The 17,627-nt window shown below is 39.6% G+C and overlaps 2 protein-coding genes across 7 annotated transcripts in view; one reads left to right on the top strand and one right to left on the bottom strand.

Moving 5' to 3' along the window:
- ptdss1b (phosphatidylserine synthase 1b) overlaps positions 1–7,110 on the bottom strand; it is a 16,427-nt gene extending 9,317 nt beyond the window's left edge. The window contains exons 1-5 of one of the 4 annotated variants that reach the window (XM_017455136.3): positions 6,839–7,110; positions 4,224–4,315; positions 3,928–3,972; positions 3,709–3,833; positions 781–939 (exon numbers count right to left, since the gene is read on the bottom strand). In XM_017455136.3, coding sequence (XP_017310625.1) covers positions 781–939; positions 3,709–3,833; positions 3,928–3,972; positions 4,224–4,315; positions 6,839–7,017 — 600 coding nt within the window. In that variant the 5' untranslated portion in view covers positions 7,018–7,110. Of the gene's footprint in view, positions 1–780; positions 940–3,708; positions 3,834–3,927; positions 3,973–4,223; positions 4,316–6,838 lie in introns of those variants that run through there. The other 3 variants (XM_053675388.1, XM_053675390.1, XM_053675389.1) reach the window with 3 other exon arrangements.
- On the top strand, positions 3,732–16,469 carry stmnd1 (stathmin domain containing 1). 3 transcript variants are annotated; one of them, XM_053675391.1, is made up of 5 exons: positions 3,732–3,890; positions 12,919–13,054; positions 13,367–13,497; positions 13,608–13,739; positions 14,520–14,765. In XM_053675391.1, exons 1-5 carry the CDS (start codon positions 3,882–3,884, stop codon positions 14,595–14,597), a joined length of 486 nt encoding a protein of 161 aa, XP_053531366.1. In that variant the 5' UTR covers positions 3,732–3,881; the 3' UTR covers positions 14,598–14,765. The 3 variants fall into 3 exon arrangements, with proteins under 3 accessions (XP_053531366.1, XP_017310194.1, XP_017310195.1); XM_017454705.3 differs by lacking the exon at positions 3,732–3,890 and adding an exon at positions 10,847–11,207; XM_017454706.3 differs by lacking the exons at positions 3,732–3,890; positions 14,520–14,765 and adding exons at positions 10,855–11,207; positions 15,079–16,469.
- The last annotated feature ends 1,158 nt before the right edge of the window (positions 16,470–17,627 follow it).

A 17,627-nucleotide genomic window follows, 5' to 3' on the forward strand; every position in this document is an offset into this window, starting at 1 on the left:
ATAGCCAGAGGGTCCATGATTTTTTTTTTTTATTTAGCAACAGATGTAGAAACCACAACCCATCATGATCAACTTGACTTTAATTATTATTGAGTTGAGTAATGTGTTGAATCTAAACCTCAATAACTCAAAAAAACAAGTCGGCTTATAAAATAATGTCATTTTGAACCTACTGTATTCCGGAAGTGGAAACACATTTAAATAACATTCATGTAATAAACCTGATGTCTGGAATTGATTTTAGAGTTAAAGGCCTCCCGAAATCGATACAAAACTTTTAAGAACCCCCTGCTCTAATAAAACCCCGATTCCAAAAAAGTTGGGACGCTGTCTAAAATGTAAAGAAGAAACAGAATGCAATGATTTGCAAATCTCAAACCCATATGCTATTCACAACAGAACATATTATATAACCCAGTCATGTTACTGAACTGTTGCCAATTCACCTCCAGCGGTTTCTTTTCAGTAACACTTACTTTTCCGGCCTTTTGTTGCCCCCGTCCCAACTGTTTCGAGACGTGTTGCGGCCTCCAAATTCAAAATGAGCTTCTTTTTTTTTTTCCTTAAAACGGTACGTTTACTCGGTTTAAACATTTGCCCTGTTTCCTATGTTCTATGGGGAATAACGTACGGGTCTGTGAGATTTGCAAATCATTCCATTCTGATTTTATTTACAGTTTACACAGCGTCCCAACTTTTTTTTTTTTTTTTTTTTTTTATACATTCTTTAAAGTAAAATTCTTATTGCATAGATAGTACTTGTAAGCTTTTATGCCACACCTCTGTGAGTTCCCACGTGATGCTGATGGTCCAGCAGAGTCCGTAGCTGCGGATGAGCAGAGCTTTCATGGCCCAGCCCCAGAAGTGGCCAAAGGCAAAAATGTCAAAGTGACTCAAGATGCGCTCCCATGTGATCATGTGACAATTCACTGCATACTCCTGCACAATAAAAAGAAGGGCCAGCATGAGGGACATAGATAACTGGAGATAAGGAAAAAAAATGCTGAAAATGCTGAGCACGCCCAGTTGAGCTCGGGTTTGGACGAAGACGGCAATAGAAGAAGATCTACATGACTTTGAAGGAGGCTTCGTTATTGGGAATTCAGTCACAAACACTGTTCGACTGAAAACAGGAAAACTGACTCAAGTCATATCTGCATTTAGATATACGTTTAAAAATAACAACAGAAAAAAACACAGTAAATAGGATTGGAAACTGAAAAATTCTTCACGTTGAATGAAACACACACGAATGCACATTTGAGAGTTCTGTAGTGTAAAAACCATAAGCTCTGACCTACAGAGATGTGGAAAAAGTGATCTGACCAGATGAGTCATCCTTCACCATGTTCTCAACAAGTAGGCGATGTGCATGTGTTGCCTAGACCGAAAAACAACACAGCCCTGAACGCTTGACTCCTACAAGTCTGACATGCTGTAGAGAACTCTGCATATTTCGAGTGCATTTCAGTACATAGTTCTTTGGTTTTTTTTTTAGCATAATGGAACATTTTCACTTTTGAAAAATAACATTTGAATAATTTGTCATGCTGTACGTGCAGACAGACGACTGCTTGAAGCTGTGGGCTGCGTCCCAAACCACGTACTTGCCTACTATATAGTCGCCGATACATGTATTTCTCCTACTATATAGTAGGTAAGTACGCGGTTTGGGACGCAGCCGAGCTCTCTTGTTTGCCGTCAAACGGTCGAGCGCTGCCGTGTGTGTACGTGTCCTGTCGCAGAATGTGGTGAAAACTCCCACGCGACGTTAAGAGTGTGATTACGGTGTGTACATGTCTGTAACATTTCACATCTCATGGCTTCTCATATCATTGCTATGCTGATGACACCCAGCTCCATTTGTCCTTCCAGCCTGACGATCCATCCGTCTCTGCACGCATCTCTGCTTGCCTGTCGGACATCTCGGTCTGGATGAAGGAACACCATCTTAAACTTAACCTGGCAAAATCTGAGCTTCTCGTCATCCCAGCCTGTCCCTCAATCAACCACAACCTCACTGTACAGCTCGGCTCAACCACACTCATGCCAACCAGGACGGCCAGGAACCTTGGGGTGATTCTTGATAATGGCTTGACCTTTGCAGACCATATCTCAGCAACTGCAAGGTCCTGTAGGTTCATCCTGTACAACATCAAGAATATCCGACCCTACCTCACCAAACAGGCTACACAGATTCTAGTCCAGGCTCTTGTTATCTCTAAACTGGACTACTGCAACTCACTGCTTTCAGGCCTCCAAGCCAGCTCCATCAACCCCTTCAGATGATTCAGAATGCTGCAGCGCGCCTCGTCTTCAACCAGCCCAAGAGAACCCACGTCACACCCCTCTTCATCTCCCTCCACTGGCTTCCTGTAGCCGTCCGCATCAAGTTCAAGGCCTTGATGCTCACCTACAAGACCTTGTCAGGAACAGCTCCCTCCTACCTCAACTCTCTCCTGAAGACTTACGTTCCCTCTCGCAATCTGCGATCGATTAGCGACCGACGTTTAGTAGTTCCAACTCAGCGTGGCGCTTGGTCCCTTTCCAAAACCTTCACACTAACTGTTCCTCAGTGGTGGAATGCACTTCCAATCTCAATCCGGACCGCAGAATCTCTCACCATCTTCAAAAAACAACGAAAGACCCACCTCTTCTGTCAACACCTAACAAACTCATAATAAAAAATACATACATAAATAAATAAATTTTAAAAATGCACTTACACCTCTACTCTGCACTTTGCTTCTTCTGGAATTCAATGAATGGATCTCGTATGGTAGCACTTATTGTATTGTTCTCTGCTTGATATCGCTTTGCTTGTATCTTTCTCATTTGTAAGTCGCTTCGGATAAAAGCGTCTGCTAAGTGAATCAATGTAAATGTAAAATGTAAATGTAACGCACGTCGATAATGCGACTAAAACAGGAGTACTCCACACGTCTTAATTCCATTTGTGTTTACTTCGAGTATGACTTTAATCAGATTAAAGTGATCAGAAATCGCTGGATTTCTTAGGTTTCTTAAGTTTCTTAATCAGACTATCGTCTTAACCAGGTTAATATCGGAATATCGTCCATGTAAACGTACTGACTGACGGAAGCGTTAAATGAAATTCTCCACCGTCAACATCAAAACCCCATTTGAGGGAATATCTTTCGGAAGAATTGTGTTCGGTGCTCTAGTACAGTTCCAGAGACATATATAACGTATATGCCAAGACACACTGAAGCTGTTGTGGTGTGCACACGGTGGACCGACACATTATTAACACACACACACACACACACACACACACACACACACACACACACACACACACACACACACACGTTGTTTCCTTTGTTTGTAATGTGATCGCTGTAGCTGCTAGAGACACACTTGCACTTTAGATCACTTACAGAAACGGCTATAAGGGTTGACTTTAACACATTTAGATATGCAAGACGCTGTTTACGTTTATATCTTTAAGGCTGTGGGTGTGAGAATGTTTGCAACATCGTCTCAGGCTCATCTTGCATCACTTACAACAGTCATCACGTTAACACTACAGAGATTACAACAGCACAACTGCTATAAATACATAAATAAATGAAATCATTCCCGTCACATGACTGGCTATGGCTTCCCGGCTTCTCACTTCCTCAACAGGTTAATATTGCACCGCCAAACAACTATTACTGATGACATCACCGCCTAATCACTCACCATAACATCTGCCTCACGTGTCGCATAACGCAGGTTGGGGTCCAGCCAGTACATCAAGAGCTTCACCTGGTCCCAGTTCAGGAAGATGAGGAACACCAAAAAAAGGAAGTAGAGAACACTGAGACCTGCAAAAAGGTGCCGACATTTGATGGCTCAAGAATCCTGGACAAATAATGCTCCTGGTAAGTGAGACATCCGAGAGACAGCGGGTCCACTCACCGAAAACCATGCGCCATATTGCTGGATGCGGCCTGGTAAACGGACCTGAAACAAGATTCCAGCCATTCAGACGGAGCATAGACCTTCACACAGACAAAGGGCTTAGAACAGAGTTACCGATTAACCGAAACCATTCCAGTGACTTATTATAATATGCCCGTAACTCAACCTCACAGATTCAGTGACTGTGATTGTTACACAACAGATTAAAAACTAAATAAAATCAAGTCATAGTTCATAAAGATTGTATGAATACTGTACTGGAGACGGAAAGTGAAAATAACTCATGCCAGTACCGTTGGGGAAAGCCAGGACACTGATAACAAGGAAAAAGGAGACAACTAGAGCAAGGCCCACTCGCAGGTTATTGTCAGGATCGGAATCATTTCTGTAAAAAAAAAAAAAAAAAAAAAAAAAAAAAGTTACTGTGAGGATCTGCAGCATTGTATATTTATTATTTTGAGAGAAAAGTCGATCCAGAACAGCTGCACAGCTACCCGGTGTCCAGTTTTACCAAACCAGAAAAAAAGTCTTTCACATCTAAATGTTTTGAAATGTCACATTGAGCCCTAAACTCACAATTCCACAATAATATGATATGATATTATATTATAAGGCTATTTTAACATGTCGAACAAGGTTATAATCGGTCCTCAGCAGTGAGACCCAAGAAGTCACAGTACACTTGAAGACATTTCTGTGATACACAGTATGCATCACAATACACAGGTGTTTTTAAAAACACTATGCAAAACTGTCATGTCTACAAAAATTAATTACGTTTACATTTTAAAAAGGTTTATAACTTCTATTTTTTTTTTTTTTTTTTAAAGTTAGAAAAGGGGGTTCAGTGGTTAGCACGTTCGCCTCACACCTCCAGCGTCGGGGGCGTCGTGTGTGTGGAGTTTGCGTGTTCTCCCCGTGCTGCGGGAGTTTCCTCCGGGTGCTCTGGTTTCCTCCCCCAGTCCAAAGACATGCATAGTAGGCTGATTGGTGTGTCCAAGGTGTCCGTAGTGTATGAATGTGTGTGTGAGTGTGTATGTGATTGTGCCCTGTTATGGATTGGCACCCTGTCCAGTGTGTACCCCGCCCTGTGCCCCATGCTCCCTGGGATAGACTCCAGGTTCCCTGTGACCCTGAAAACGATAAGCGGTATAGAAGATGGATGGATGGATGGATGGAAGTTAGAAAACATCTTGTATATGTCTATCATATCATATCGCCCAGTCCTCCTTTCAACGTCTGTCCTGTTTGCGTGTTCTTCTGACTTTGAGAAATGTTACTCAGAACACATAAAGGTGAGGTTGATTACAGGTGACCTTACTATGAGATTAAACTGCCGTCAAATAAAACCAAACAAAACAAAAAAAAAAAAAAAAAAAAGAATTTTGTTGTTTTTAAAAATGTTGTTGTAAATACAAATAACGTATTTAAACTGCTCTAGTTTGGTCCACCTTATCTTGTAACCCTAATTTGAACTAGCCAATAAGAACACTGTAAACTTCGCATAGCCAGTCCTCCTGAGAGTTTAAACTGCTGCTGAGATTTACCAGACTGGGTCTGTGACGTCTGTCTCTTCAAGTAAACTTGCAGTCCGTCATATAAACTTAGATCTTATAAGCTGGAGTAATGTTCAAATAATCAAACAGCCTCATTAAATTACACACAGATGTCCAAAACATCCAGAAGTGTAATCAAGTATTGCTGGCACTTAATAGGAAGAAACTGATTAACTAAATTGCTTTGCTAAATTGCTTTAGTGAAAACAAAACATGAGAGTCTGGACATAATTGTACAGGCTAGAGGTTACCGCTAGAATTTGAATCAGAGGTTAATCACTTTTGAGTAATTAGCCAACACTGGGATTAAGAGGAGCATAAGCATGTGGTGATGATGGAAACAGTGACCACACTGCCATAAACGTATCACCTCACACGTTTCAAAGTGTAGGAAGTCCATTTTAAATGAAAATCCTTTTTCTGGTCACTGATAAGGATTGAAAGAGTACTATGGTAGAGTCTACATGGTTTGTCAAAGTTGGACTGGAAGAACTCGAGTGTCCTGTACAGATCCCTGACCTCAATCACACCGAACACCTTTGGGATGACTTGGAACACCGACTGTACCCCAGGCCTCCTCACCTGACCTCATTAAGGCTCTTGTGGCTGAATGATCACAAATCCCCACAGCCACGCCCCAAAATCTGATAGAAAGCTTTCCCAGGAGGAGTAGAGGTTATTATTATTATTATTATTATTATTATTATTTTAAAAAAGCACATACGAGTGTGATGGTCAGGTGTCCTCAAACATTTGTCCATATTTGGTCATTTTTACACTACTCATATTTGTTACTTACTTACATTGCATCTTTTATTCTCATTGCACCTCTTCTATTCTATTTTAATCATACTTGTTTCAGATAAGTTGTTAAAGTTGTTGTATACATGCGTTCATTCACCTGAGCCTCGCCTTAAGCTTTCCCTGCTGGGGAAAAAAAAAAAAACACACACAATAGAAACCATCACATATTTGCGTGGCTACAAATACCATTACAAACCATCACCTAACCATTAAAACCATTACCGGTCCTTAATGGTATCCACTAGACATAACATGCCACCGAGAGAAGACAACAAATTACCAGTAGAGACCCACAGGGACCATTACAGCTTCCATTCAAACCAATACAATTCCCATTATAACCATTCAAACCAATACAATTCCCATTAAAACCATTACAAATTCTATGAGGGTTTCTATTGTTTGTTTTTCAGCAGGGTTCCTTGTCTTGACATACTGTGTAAATGCTAAATAAATCTGACTTGAGTTGAGATCAGCCACTAACCCCAAACTAATCCCCCACAGCCCTGGGGTGGGTGTGAAAGCAGGGGGTCAGACAGAAAGCCTACCTGGTGAACGCAAAGTACATAATACTGATTATGGTGAACGTCAGTAACGTGATCGTGTGTGGCTTGTAGAAGAACTCTATCGTGATGTCCTCCACTTGTTGCTCGTTTATCATCCGGAAATGAAACTTGTAATGGACGTCATCTTTGCTAAGAGTCCGAGAGTCCGGTGAAGATGCCATGGTAAGGACAAAAAGCTGCCGAGAACTGAAACCGTCGCCCTACTACACAAGGTGACTTCCCGTTCAGAAGTTAATGTGGGTGGGGCGGAACGTGTGTAGTTCGGCGATTGCTATTGGCTGATATCACTTCCGCGATTGTAACGCGCATTCTCATTGGCGGAGCTCAGCTTGGGCTGATGTTCTGAAGAACTAAATGAGCACCGTAGTGAGTGGAGGCGTTACCTTGGACTACCTGTTGTGTGTTAGACCTATAGTGCCTTACATAGTGTATTCAAGTGTTTACTTCAAAATAATAATAAAAACAACAATAATAAGAATAATAGCAAGGACAATAATAATAACAATAATAACAACAATAAAAATAAGTACTTGTTTAATACTATATTTAGTGTACTTATATATGAACTTACACTATGTGGTCAAAAGTATGTGGACCCCTGACCATCACACCCATATGTGGTTCTTCCCCAAACTGTTGCCACACAATTGTCTAGAATGTCTTTGCCTGCTGTTGCATTGAAATTTCCCTTCATTGGAACTAAGAAGCCCAAACCTGCTCCAGCATGATAATGCCCCTGTAAACAAAGCAATGTCCATGAAGACGTGGTTTCAGAATGTTGGAGTGACCTGACCCCATTGAACACCTTTAAGGCTGACTGCGCCCCAGGCCTCCTCACCTGATCTCACTAATGCTCTTGCGGCTGAATGAACACAAATCCCCACAGCCACGCTCCAAGCTCTAGTGGAGCTCTACCTTCCCAGAGGAGTAGAGGTTATTATAACAGCCAAGATGGACTAAAACTGGAATGATATTTTCAAAAAAACACATATAAGTGTGATGGTCAGGTCACACCGACTTCACAGCAAGCCTTCTTGCTGGTTTCATGTTTGTGTACACAAAAACAAGCATGCCTATTGGAAAATAAGCTGTACGGTGAATTTGTTTTAAAGGTTGATTCTCTTTCTCAAAAGGGGGGTGGGGGAACACAAGACATTTGGAGCCTTTAGCTTTGCCCACTTCAATTTCTAACAAACTAGTCCTAGAATTTTTGGCCTATCTTCAATTGTTGTGTCAAACTACTCAGCAGTAGAGTGTGACTCTCGGTAATGATCAAAAAACATGTCGCCATTTATAAAGAATATGGCCACCATACAGCAATCAGTTCTAAGGAGGCAGAGTTGGTTTACTCATACAGCTGTACTTCATGATTGGTTACATGGATTTGAACTAAACCTGAAAGACATGTTCAGTACAAGGTTCTGAGGATGTCTGCAAATGTCACGATCATTGAACGAGAGTCGAGAGTGAAGTTAGATTCCTATAGCTGTTTCTCAGGAACAAAAAGACAGTTTGAGCTGAAATTTGGTGCGCTGCATCATTCTGCTAATCTCTAACTGGATCGTTATCTCTTAATTACTTCGAAAACATGGCCGCCTTCAGCCAATCAGATTTCAGCAGGCATTTCACACAACTAGCATTGATCTTTCATCACAACACTTGACAAGTATGGTGATCTATTTATTGTTCTATGTATCTTGGCAAGAACTAGCCAAAGGGGTATTGTTTGTGAGGACTTTGCAGATTTCCACTTGTGGCTATGTTTACTAGCTTTTTGTACACTGTTACAACTGACACACTGACGACCAAGCTTTATCGTTGTCAACTATCAGCCATGCATTGTCTATCACCGATAACAACTAGCCTATTTTGGTTTCATTTGCATTAAAATTGAACATATCATTCCAGGTGAGGAAAATTTATATCATACCTCAAAATCTGACTTTTGTCGATAAAGCGCTGTGATTAAGTTTCTGTTCTTTACTGAGTATGCGCACGGCCATAAGTAGTTTTGAGAGCACTGAGGTCAGCATCTCTGTAGTCCCGGATAGGATTGTGGGGTTTGTTTTCTTTATTTTGTATATTTCATTTAATATTCATATTACGGCCCAGCCAGCACAGCACACAATGCACTGGTGAATCGTTTTCAGATACGAGGGTGACTTACATCAGTCACGGCACACAGGCATCGATTTTAACCTGCATTTCAAGCCAGCCGCGGGTTTATGGTAACTAACCATCGGATGTCTATGCTATGGACATGCTGTGAATTCTGGACAGTGCAAAAGTGTTGAGCAGTCGTGTACTACGGGTTGTCTTCCAAGTTCACCCTTCTATTTGACACGTGTCGTAACGATTCCTTCTGATTAGCTTAACATTTTGGACTATTAAGCGATCATGCATCGAGGCGAGGTTCCCACTAGCAAACCTCTGTATGCTACTACATCTGCTGCTGCATCCTGGTGTGTAAGAAGAGCTAGAGCTCTTAGGCCTCGTTCACAACAGGCATTAACATGCTTCCTGGGTGATCGGATCAGTGGACAGCTGAGACGCATAGCTGTTCACACCTGGCATTATGAATGCGTCTCCAGTGACCACTTGTGATCAGATTTCCGACATTGTTTCCTCTGGAGAAAGGCTGTCACGCACATTTATTAAGTCAGTCTTCTGCTGCATTTATTTTCACTCAGAAATGTCCCTCAAATCCCATCACATGTAGCTGCACAGACTGTTTCAACCGTTTTAATCGCATGGATCTGCTAACGAAACCTATAAATGAATGAGAGATAAGAACAAACGAAACGATGCAAAAGCAGCTGCTTTTGTCTTTATCCGTTAGACTTGCAGCAGAGAGTTCTACCGTTCAGCGTGATTTCCAAACAGTCTCTTAATGATTAGACGTTTTCTGGCAAGAGCAATGACGCAGTTGATTAGGTGTTCCTTCGTTGCTGTCCGGGACGCATCGAGACACATACACGTTCACACAACAAATGTGATGTGACCATATGCATCCCGGACCACCTCCGAATGTGGTTTGAGTGGTCGGATCACAATGCATCCTTGAGATGAATTTGAACCCCATTTACACCTGTACTTAGCGCTGAAAACTTGTGATCCAATCACCCAGGATGAATCTTAATGCCAGGTGTGAACAGGGCCATAACGATAATTAAATTGAAATCTCACAATATGCGTTATGAACAGCAAATTCTATATTCGAGACAATGAAACTACTCGTGGCCTTTCTGGACTTCTGTCTGGACTTGTGATATATTATCTATTGCTGTGTAACAATTCACCTACTTATACTATGCACTAAAAGTATGTACTCTTTTTGTGAAGAAAATGTAGGAATGTTGGAGATACTAGGATTTACTCCTATGCTTTGGATCATTGACTTCTGCATAATCCAGTTGCACTTGAGTTTCAATTTATGGACTGAAGACCGGAATCCTTTAGGATTTTCTGGTAGAGAGAAGAATTCATGTTTCCCTCAATTACTACAAGTTGTCCAGGCCCTGAAGCAGCAAAGCATCCCCACACCATCACACCTCCTCCACCATGCTTGACCGTAGCTATAATGATCTTTTTGTGGAATTCTGTGTTTGGTTTACGCCAGATGTAACGGGACCGCTGTCTTCCAAACAGTACCACTTTCAGCTCGTCAATCCACAGAACATTCTCCCAAAAGGTTTGAAGATCATCAAGGTGCGGTTTGGCAAAATCCAGACGGGCCTTAATGTTCTTCTGGGTTAGCAGTGGTTTTCACCTCACCACTCTTCCATGGATGCCATTTTTTCCCAGTGTCTTTCTGATAGTGAAGTCATGAACAGTGACCTTTATTGATGCAAAAGAGGCCTTTGATGTTGTCATTTCTTCAGTGTAGCCCTGAGCATGTCTAGAGTGACTTTGAGTATTGTAGCTTAGTGCTGATTGGAGAAATGGATAAAGTTACAACTGACCCCGCTCTCCCCTTTTGCACAATCATATGGGACACAATTAGGGGCTAGTCCCTTGGTGCACACTGCACTGTGCGTGTGTTTGTGTGTGAGTTCGTAGGCGACGGTCTGGCTCCAGAAAATCCACTAATGACGTCTGAAACACAGGGTCAGATTTATTGTAGCAACGAGCCCTAGCAACCGTTAGAGTCCATGGCGACATGAGTGGCACGACATGAGCTCGTGTACAGGAATGCGACATTTCCTCATCATATCTGATGATATCTACCACTTGTTGGTGGTAACAGGTGAAACAGGTGAGGTTGTGCTGAAGACTGAACATGGGCTGCGGGAGCTCCGGAATAAAGGTGGTTGAACCCGCAGAACCGGGCAGCCTCGACACCACAGCTGAGGTAACAACCGTTTTTCATCTCCGTTCTCTCTTTACTAACATTACAATGTCCAGTAAGGAGATACTGATATCTGGATATAAAGTTAGCTGAGTGTGAAGTTCTGCTCTGAAGTGAGTTATTAACATGTGAACAGTCTGCCATGACTAGGGCCCAGATCCACTGTGTGATGCTCTGATGTTCTCCCAGGTTTAACAGCCTGAGTAATACTGGGCTGAGCTGAACATTCATTTAATCACACATGTGACTGTTATTGTTAGTAAGATACTTTCCTCGAAGAGAAGTGCAGGCTGATTGCTAGCCTTAATTAGTCAAGTAAAACCTTACGCTGCTTAGAACAAAGTTGGTCTGGATGATTAATATGTCTTTATTAATCAGTCATATCCGGGGTGTATTCCTTCTTGACTGCTCTTGTCATGATACGTTCCAGATCCAGCGTTACCCTGAACCAGGATAAAGTGCCTACAGAAGATGAATAAATCTTAGAACTTAGAACATTACACACACACACACACACACACACACACATAGCCTATATATACATTCTGATTTATGTCTCATACTAAATAGTTTTAGATCTTCAAACGTAAAACATCAAACAAAGGCGACTTGAGTAAACACACAATAGTTTTTATTTTATTTAATTTTTTATTGAAGCAAAAAAATGTTAAAAGTTATCCAACACCTATCACTATATATATATATATATATATATATATATATATATATATATATATATATATATATATATATAATGTTGGCATGTCCAAGGTGTCCGTAGTGTATGAATGGGTGTGTGAGTGTGTATGTGATTGGCACCCTTTCCAAGGTGTTCCGCCCACCTTGTGCCCGATGCTCCCTGGGATAGGCTCCAGGTTCCCCGTGACCCTGAAAAGGATAAGTGGTATAGAAGATGGATGTATATATATGTATATATATATATATATATATATATATATATATATATATATATATATATATATATATGTGTGTATATATCTATATCTATATCTATCTATCTATATATATATATATATATATATATATATATATATATATATATATATATTGGTATCCTTGATAAATATGAGCAAAGAAGGCTGTTCTGGATTATTGTACTGGATTATTACCCTGACAAAAAATTAAAAATTCAGCACATTACCCTGTACTGAGAAAAGAACAGAAACCCTGTTTACCCAAACCTGTATTATTACATTTATTACATTTATTCACTTAGCAGACGCTTTTATCCACAGCGACTAACAAATGAGAAAAGTACAAGCAAAGCGATATATCTAGCAGAGAACAATAGATAGTAACAATTATAGTAGATCTATAGAACAATTATAGTAGATTATAGAACAATTATAGTAGATCTATACAACACATCAACAGCCGCATCATTTTTCCATTCTTTTCACAATACAGAGAAACATGTTTAAATTCACATATGATGCAGATGTGGTGGATTAGGCATAGGTTGTTGAGAAAATGCTGGAATATTCCTTTAACGGGGTTAATAAAAAGCACATGTTGAAAGTTTTATTCTAAACACAAGAATCATATTTTATGGGATGGTTGAACTGTATTTTAGGAGGCACAAACATTTCCCCACCTTTGCAGGATTACACGGTACCAGTTACTCCTGAAGTGAGTGTATGAATTAGTCAGTCACAAATAAAGTTCATGAGACGCTTTGTATGTAAAACCATAGATTGATCCAGTGTGCGGGAGTCCTCGTGGTGACTCAGCCGTCTCTAAAAACACAACAGACAGTGGAGTTGGTCTGGATGCAGGAGAGACCAATATTCGATCCCGGACACTTCCTAGGATTCTCCCACCACTGCAAGGTATGAGGACAAATGTGGTCATTAGTAAAAAAAAATAATTGTTTGCTCTTAAATCATTGAGTTATAGAAAATAAATATATTTTAGCTCCATTGGCAGCCTCCGGATTTCACGGAGGAAAGTTTTCATCTCTGAAATAGGTCGAAGTTTCAAGGGTTCCCTGGTTCAAACATACCTGAGTATTGGGAATAGGGAAAAATTCAGCGTCCCCAGAACACCCGGTTTAATGAGCTGACTTATATAAGTCATATAAGAGATAAGAGAACGCTTGCCCTTTTTCTCAGTACCAACTCAATAACTTTGTGGCACCATAGCTCAGAGTCCAAGGCTGACTCAGGAGAGCCAGAGACCGGAGTCTAGTGTGATTCTGGAGCAGTTGAGCAGTCAGGGCATCATCCCGGCACAAAGCAGAGTGGCAGGCAGCGGAGAAGCATACAACATCACGGTCAGTGTGTGATAGTGCAAACACAGCATCAAGATACTGTTTGTTGAAGATTGTAGTCGGATCTCTTCAACTACATAATCTACATACGTAATGTGTCTGGTGTCATGCAGCTGGCTGACGCAGAGAGGCCGACGAAGAGGCCACCACCTCGCCTAGAGTCGCTGAAGATCCGTAAAGAACAAGAGCTCACTAGAAAGGAAGACATCGATGAGAAGATGAGACAAGTAGAGGAAAGGAGAAAGGTAACAGAAACAAAATCCATAACACTTTTTTTTTTTTTTTTTTCAAATACGAAAAATGAGTGTAAAGATGAAATTATAAATATATACACATATAAAATAAAATGAAATCCAAGTGGGGAAAAAAAAAAGAGTTTTAAAAATAAATCAAATAAACAGAAGATAAAAGATCAGATGTAATCAGGAAGTACCTTTAAGGAAATGCTATATTAAAATATATGTTTTCAGAGGCTTTTTTAAAAATGTTGTATAGCGCTTGTGTAAAAGATTGTGCCAGCGCAGGTATTATTTTGTCTTCTTGGTGACTCCCCTAAGCAGAACATTCAAGTAATTTTGCATGTCACAAATGCATAGATCATTTTTGCATCGCTCAATATTTCTGTAATCGATATACAATCGATTGAAGCCTGCAAAGTACTTCTATAAACAATATAGGATGAAATTAAGCCTGCAAAAATATGTTTCTGTAAAGAATAAACCAAAATGAACGGCACGGTGGTGTAATACAGCCCAATGCGAAGCATCCAATAACAGCATGTCCTACAGCAAGAATTTTATTCCACTTATACCACAGCAATACGTCAGTACTAACCATTTTTATTTATTAAAGCATGACATCATACATTTGATAAGTTTATGGTTACGTTTAATGTTGCGGAATGATAAATGGTTAGTTCCTGTTATCACTTACTTTTAGCAGCTATACATTATAATTTACCTTATAGCAGCTTTCCTTCACCAGTCTCTTTTTTTCTCTCTCTCTCTCTCAAACAAAAAATGCAGCTTGTCAGGTTACCAAGAAACCGCAAAGACTTTCCCACGTTGGAAAACTTAGACCGTTGCCACCAGCTTGCTCAATAGGGATAAATTCACACACTTAAAATCTGTATCCTATGTTTATATAAAACTATTTCTGTAAAGCTGCTTTGAGACAATGTCCATTGTTAAAAGCGCTATACAAATAAAATTGACTTGAACTTAAATGAACTGTTGCAAAGCACTGATACTGGAGACTCCTTCCAAAAATGCTAAATAAACATCACCATATCAAAGCACACTTTATTTTTTTTTTAATCCCTTTATGTGGAGTGTACTCCAGTCAAGTTACTGTGTATTGTTACTATAGAAATACTAACACAATTAGAACAACCGCATTAATATAAATCTGTGATTCGCCTTGCAGCCGGAACTACTGTCCAAGCCATGGTGAATTTTAACCTGATCAATCAGATTTGAGAATCCCAACAGTGCTGTGGTATAATGTACTGTCTGCTAATGGAATAATCCGTCAATGTATTAAATATATAGCACTTTAATGAATATATGTACTGCATATGTGCAGCTACGGGAGGAAGAGCTGTGAAACAAACTGAGGGTTAAATCTGCAAGGCCTCGTGGAGCACCTCTTGCTGGGGAGGACGGCGTCCCAGAGGTTGATTCTCCTCTGTCTTCCCACATCCCAGCCACAGCCAAAGATCCTGACATGGGCAGCAGTGGAGCAGAAGCAGCCGAGCTACTCTCCGGTGCGGGCGAATGACTCAACCTTTCAACAGAATGAAGTCTTTTAACCTGGGGCTGCTCTACCCTCTGTCTGGACCACTACTATAATGCTGGTTCAGCACAGCTTATTCCTATCCAGATTTTATTTAGAATGATAGAGGCACATAAAGTAAGTATACGTATAAATTGGGATTTTAGCAAGCATACAGGTTTGCACTTGCACTTTATAATACTCTAGTTAGTGTTTGTTAACACTGGGCAAGGGTCACCTCAACACATTGAACAATCAGACATACATATCAGTTTTGTCAGTTGCCATTAATTTGCCACTCTAGTGAAGATCAATTTAAAGGAATACTCCAGCATTTTTCTCTCTCTTTCTCACCACATGTAGCGTATGTGAGATTACCAGAGATGATACATGATTCCCTGTTTATTCATTTTTTATTCGGAGCTCACTTATGAGGATGTCTAAGGGCAGTTGTTGGAGCAGTCACAAAATTGATATAAAACACTTATGTGTGGCCATCTGGGAAATGTTGTCACTGAGGCTGAATTCTGGAAGTCAACCAATAATGAGAGAAATTGTCTGTCTCATCCAAAGACCTTTACTGTTAAGAGTGTAATGATTGAAATTTTTTTAACTTACAAATGCAAAACTTCAGTTTTTCGATGTCACTGGAAAAAGGGGTCTTTTAGCCTTGACATAACGAAAAAATGCCATGCCAAATATTTAAACACTACCTGAGCTAAGTTAACATTCATTGTTTTGGCATTTCAACACATTTATATATTTTGAGTATTCTGTTAAATGGTAAAACGTACGTGTTGCCATATGGCAACAACATGCGATAATGGAACGGTGGTGCATGTGCATTCATGAATTGAAACAGGCCTACATAAATAAAATAATAATAATAAACACTAGACATCTCTGATAGTATATTTACATTATTTTCAAATTCAAAGTAAGAAAAACTGCACCTTATTTTCTAAATTTTATGTTTCATAAGAATTAAGAATTCAAGAGAAAGAATTAAAACGTCATCCAAAACATGTGAATGGATTTACTCCCTCAAAGCTTCATCCAAAACATGTTTGGATCTGTTTTTTTGTATGTATTTTGAGGGAGTAAATCCATTCACATACTTTTTTACAACTGAAATTCCTTTCTAGAAGAATACTGTGTAACTTTCACATGCTTACTAGGTGGACAAAAAAAAAAAAAAAACCTGAGCAATTTATAGTCTGGAAAATGCAGTAATTGGAATTGTAATCTCAAAACAAAATGTATATTTTGGACTATATGATACTTTCCACCATTGCACATTGTTGCCATACGGCAACAATTTACCAACTACCCCGCTGAATAATTCTTTCAAAAATTGTAATATATTTTTTTATAACTGAACTAATTCCAATTTGCCTTCAGACTTCTATTGTAAGCAAGTTTCAAGTACACACCGGCATTTTGTTCTTTTTTTGAGTCCAGGGAAGTTTGTTTAAATTATTGTTCACTGTAATATACTGCAGATGTTGAAGATGGTATTCCTTTAGACATACACTTGTGTATTAGTATATTATTTACTTCCTATACTTTTAATGCTGTATCAAAGTGATGTACAAAACGGAGCCAAATACATGAATAGGTATGAATGATAGTGGTTAAATCGAAAGTATATAAAGGTCAAAGTAGTTGCCAAGAATGGAAATTTTTACTGGCTTTCTGTTCTACAAAACAACTAATCTATATATTATATAAAACGCTCTTGTTTAAAGATGTGATAAAATCAACTGTAAAAAATATATATATATATATATATATATATATATATATATATATATATATATATATATATCAGATTTTTATTTGCCTTATTTAATGATATTCAAATATGCACAAAGACCCTAATATGAATAAAATATTATTAGGCAAATATATCGGCTTTGGTGTTCTCTGTAGCTTCTGTTCAAGAAAACTGAACAAAGCAATAATACATTATGAGCCTATACACTGGAATAGGGTTGTACAGGGCTATTTGATCCACAAGGTGGTACTGTGTGTTCAACTGTAGATGAGATTTGCCATGCTGCCAAGCAGATACAGTGTGTGTGAAATTGAGAGCTGTCTCATATGAGTATTGTGTGTACCTGTACCTCACTCTAATTAGCACAGGGGGAATGAATCTCATTAAAATGTTACCTGTTCCATTTGCCTGTGTGTAGAGCATATACTTGTGAGTGTGCTTGTTTGTGTGTGTGTGTGTGTGTCTGGAAAATTGTCTTCGGACACGAGCAAGGGTTAGTTGCAGCTGCTAATAATCTGTCTTTTACACTGCAGTGAAAGTCCCAACTGTAACCACATCTGTTGGAGATTATATCTGCTAAGGT

The sequence above is a fragment of the Ictalurus punctatus genome, chromosome 24, assembly GCF_001660625.3.
Source record: "Ictalurus punctatus breed USDA103 chromosome 24, Coco_2.0, whole genome shotgun sequence".
NCBI classification, from domain to species: domain Eukaryota; kingdom Metazoa; phylum Chordata; class Actinopteri; order Siluriformes; family Ictaluridae; genus Ictalurus; species Ictalurus punctatus.

What these genes read in the sequence shown, in the direction of transcription:
- stmnd1 (XM_017454705.3), top strand. Translation starts at nt 11,136, where the DNA reads ATGGGCTGCGGGAGCTCCGGAATAAAGGTGGTTGAACCCGCAGAACCG. An exon ending in GAGAAGCATACAACATCACG is followed by an intron (nt 13,498 to 13,607) that starts GTCAGTGTGTGA and finishes GGTGTCATGCAG; the next exon opens with CTGGCTGACGCAGAGAGGCC. An exon ending in AAGTAGAGGAAAGGAGAAAG is followed by an intron (nt 13,740 to 14,519) that starts GTAACAGAAACA and finishes CAAAAAATGCAG; the next exon opens with CTTGTCAGGTTACCAAGAAA.